Source organism: Trichechus manatus, unplaced genomic scaffold (genome assembly GCF_000243295.1).
Source record: "Trichechus manatus latirostris isolate Lorelei unplaced genomic scaffold, TriManLat1.0 scaffold00244, whole genome shotgun sequence".
NCBI lineage: Eukaryota > Metazoa > Chordata > Mammalia > Sirenia > Trichechidae > Trichechus > Trichechus manatus.
Window position 1 is genome coordinate 387,390 of NW_004444180.1, and position 1,866 is coordinate 389,255.

General features: G+C 51.2%; 1 protein-coding gene across 1 annotated transcript in view; it reads left to right on the forward strand.

Annotated features, from left to right (window-relative positions):
• The first annotated feature begins 782 nt into the window (after positions 1 to 782).
• The window catches only part of B4GALNT4 (beta-1,4-N-acetyl-galactosaminyltransferase 4), a 12,552-nt gene continuing 11,468 nt past the window's right edge, over positions 783 to 1,866 (forward strand). The window contains exons 1-2 of the mRNA XM_004389402.2: positions 783 to 906; positions 1,450 to 1,536. Of these exons, the coding sequence (XP_004389459.2) occupies positions 783 to 906; positions 1,450 to 1,536 (211 nt within the window). The remainder of the gene's footprint in view (positions 907 to 1,449; positions 1,537 to 1,866) is intronic.

Consider the following 1,866-nt stretch of genomic DNA (forward strand, 5'->3'; position numbering starts at 1 on the left):
AAAAGAGATTGGCTTAAGACACTATCCAACCTTGTAGACCTCATCAGTATAACTGCCGATAATCCATTTTATTAGATCATAGTGATTGAATTTACAACACGTAAGGAAATCACATCAGATTACAAAATGGTACACAATTATACAACACTGGGAATCATGACCCAGCCAAGTTGACAGATATTCTGGGGGAACACAGTTCAATCCATGACAGTCACCGAGCTGGAATGGACTTAAAGGCAGCTGACAACATGACCACATAACTGTTCCTTAGCTCAACGTAAATTATATTTGTTTATATTACCAATCCTTTTTGGACCTTCTCCCCTCTTCCATTCCTCTACTAACATAAAATATGCTCATAATGGTTAACCCTATATCTCAATGTTAGTGTTACTTAACTCTCAAACACTCTGTTTGCAAGTGTGCCTCAGCTAGAATGGGCATCACCCAAAAATAGATAAAATAAAACAATACGAAGCTTTCGTTCAGTATCCTTTGGAGACAGAGTTAGCCTGCTTTTGGTTCAGATAATTGCATCATGTTAAGCAGACGCATGCTTTTGCTGTTGTTTTTGTTTGGAAGTTAAACTTTTTTTTCTTTTTTAAGTGTGTATGCATGCTAGGTTGACCCGAAGGGATTCTCCTGGGTTGTCCTACTGTCGACTTGGTTAAGGGGAAGTGTTTCCCTGAGTCCCCTTCCCTGTGTGGCTCTGAGTGGGGCAGAAGGAGAACTTGTGTGGAGTTGAGGAGGCAGAGGTGAGGCCTTACTGTCAGAACGCTGCCATGGTCACACCTAGTGGCTGGCTGAACACCGTGCCCAGAAGATGCCAGCTCATCCTCTCGCCTGCTCTCTCGGCAGCCTGCCCTTCATCCCACCTCCTGGTCACCCAGACCAACAGGGCGAAAGGCCCATCACCATAGCCTAGCTGAGGACCCACGGGCAACAGGGTCCCAAGTGCTGCTTCCCTGCACCCCCTTCTCATAGCTTTCCTTCTGAGGACTTTGCTTGTGTCTCTGCTGAGTGGTCGTTGAGCTGAAGGAATCCCCCCCACAACTCCATTGCTCTATCCTGTAGTCCCATTTCATTTTCTCCACAGCACTTACCACTATCCAGTTATTACTTGTTTGTCTCTGCCCAGTAAAATATAAACTCCACGACAGGAGGGGTCTCATCTGCTTGTTCATTGCTGTGCCCCTTGCATTCCTGGCTCCTAAGGACTAAAAAAAAATCTTTAGTGGCTGAAAGAGCGTGCTATGGTGGAGTACCACGCAGTGATAAGAGGAAAAGCATTAGACGCACGCACAACAACACGGAAAGATGTACAAATATGCAGGGTTTGGTGAGAGGGAGGTTAGGGAGACGCCCGGGCTTTCAAAGGAGAAACTGAGGCTGCAGTGTCCGCGCAAGCCCGTGCACTGAGGCCTGAGCGGATCCTGCTGGCCCGAACAGGCGTTCGTTCCAGGCCACCCTCCCCAGTCACCGGGACTAGGTCACCGCCGCTGGAGCGGGCCGCGCCCTTCCTCCGGCGCTGCTCCGGTAGGGTGCCCCCTGTCCCTTCGCTCCTCCAATTCCCGCGCAGCCACCCACAGCCCCTTGTCCTTCATCCCCTTCCCCGACGGCCTCACGTGCCCCGCGCCCCTGTAGTAAGAAGGGGTGGAGATGGTGATGTTTTCTCTACCCCCTTCTCTACATACCCCAAATGATTCACTAGGGAAATTTTCCCCGCACCGCAGTCCTGCAAGTGCCCGCTGCTCCGCTCCTACTTCCACCCCCCACATTCTGCGAGCACCCCTGCACCCCCCGCAGCCCCCTGTCCCTCGCCCATTTTCTCTGCGGCCCCTCTCCCTCCCCCCCGCCCCAGGCCTC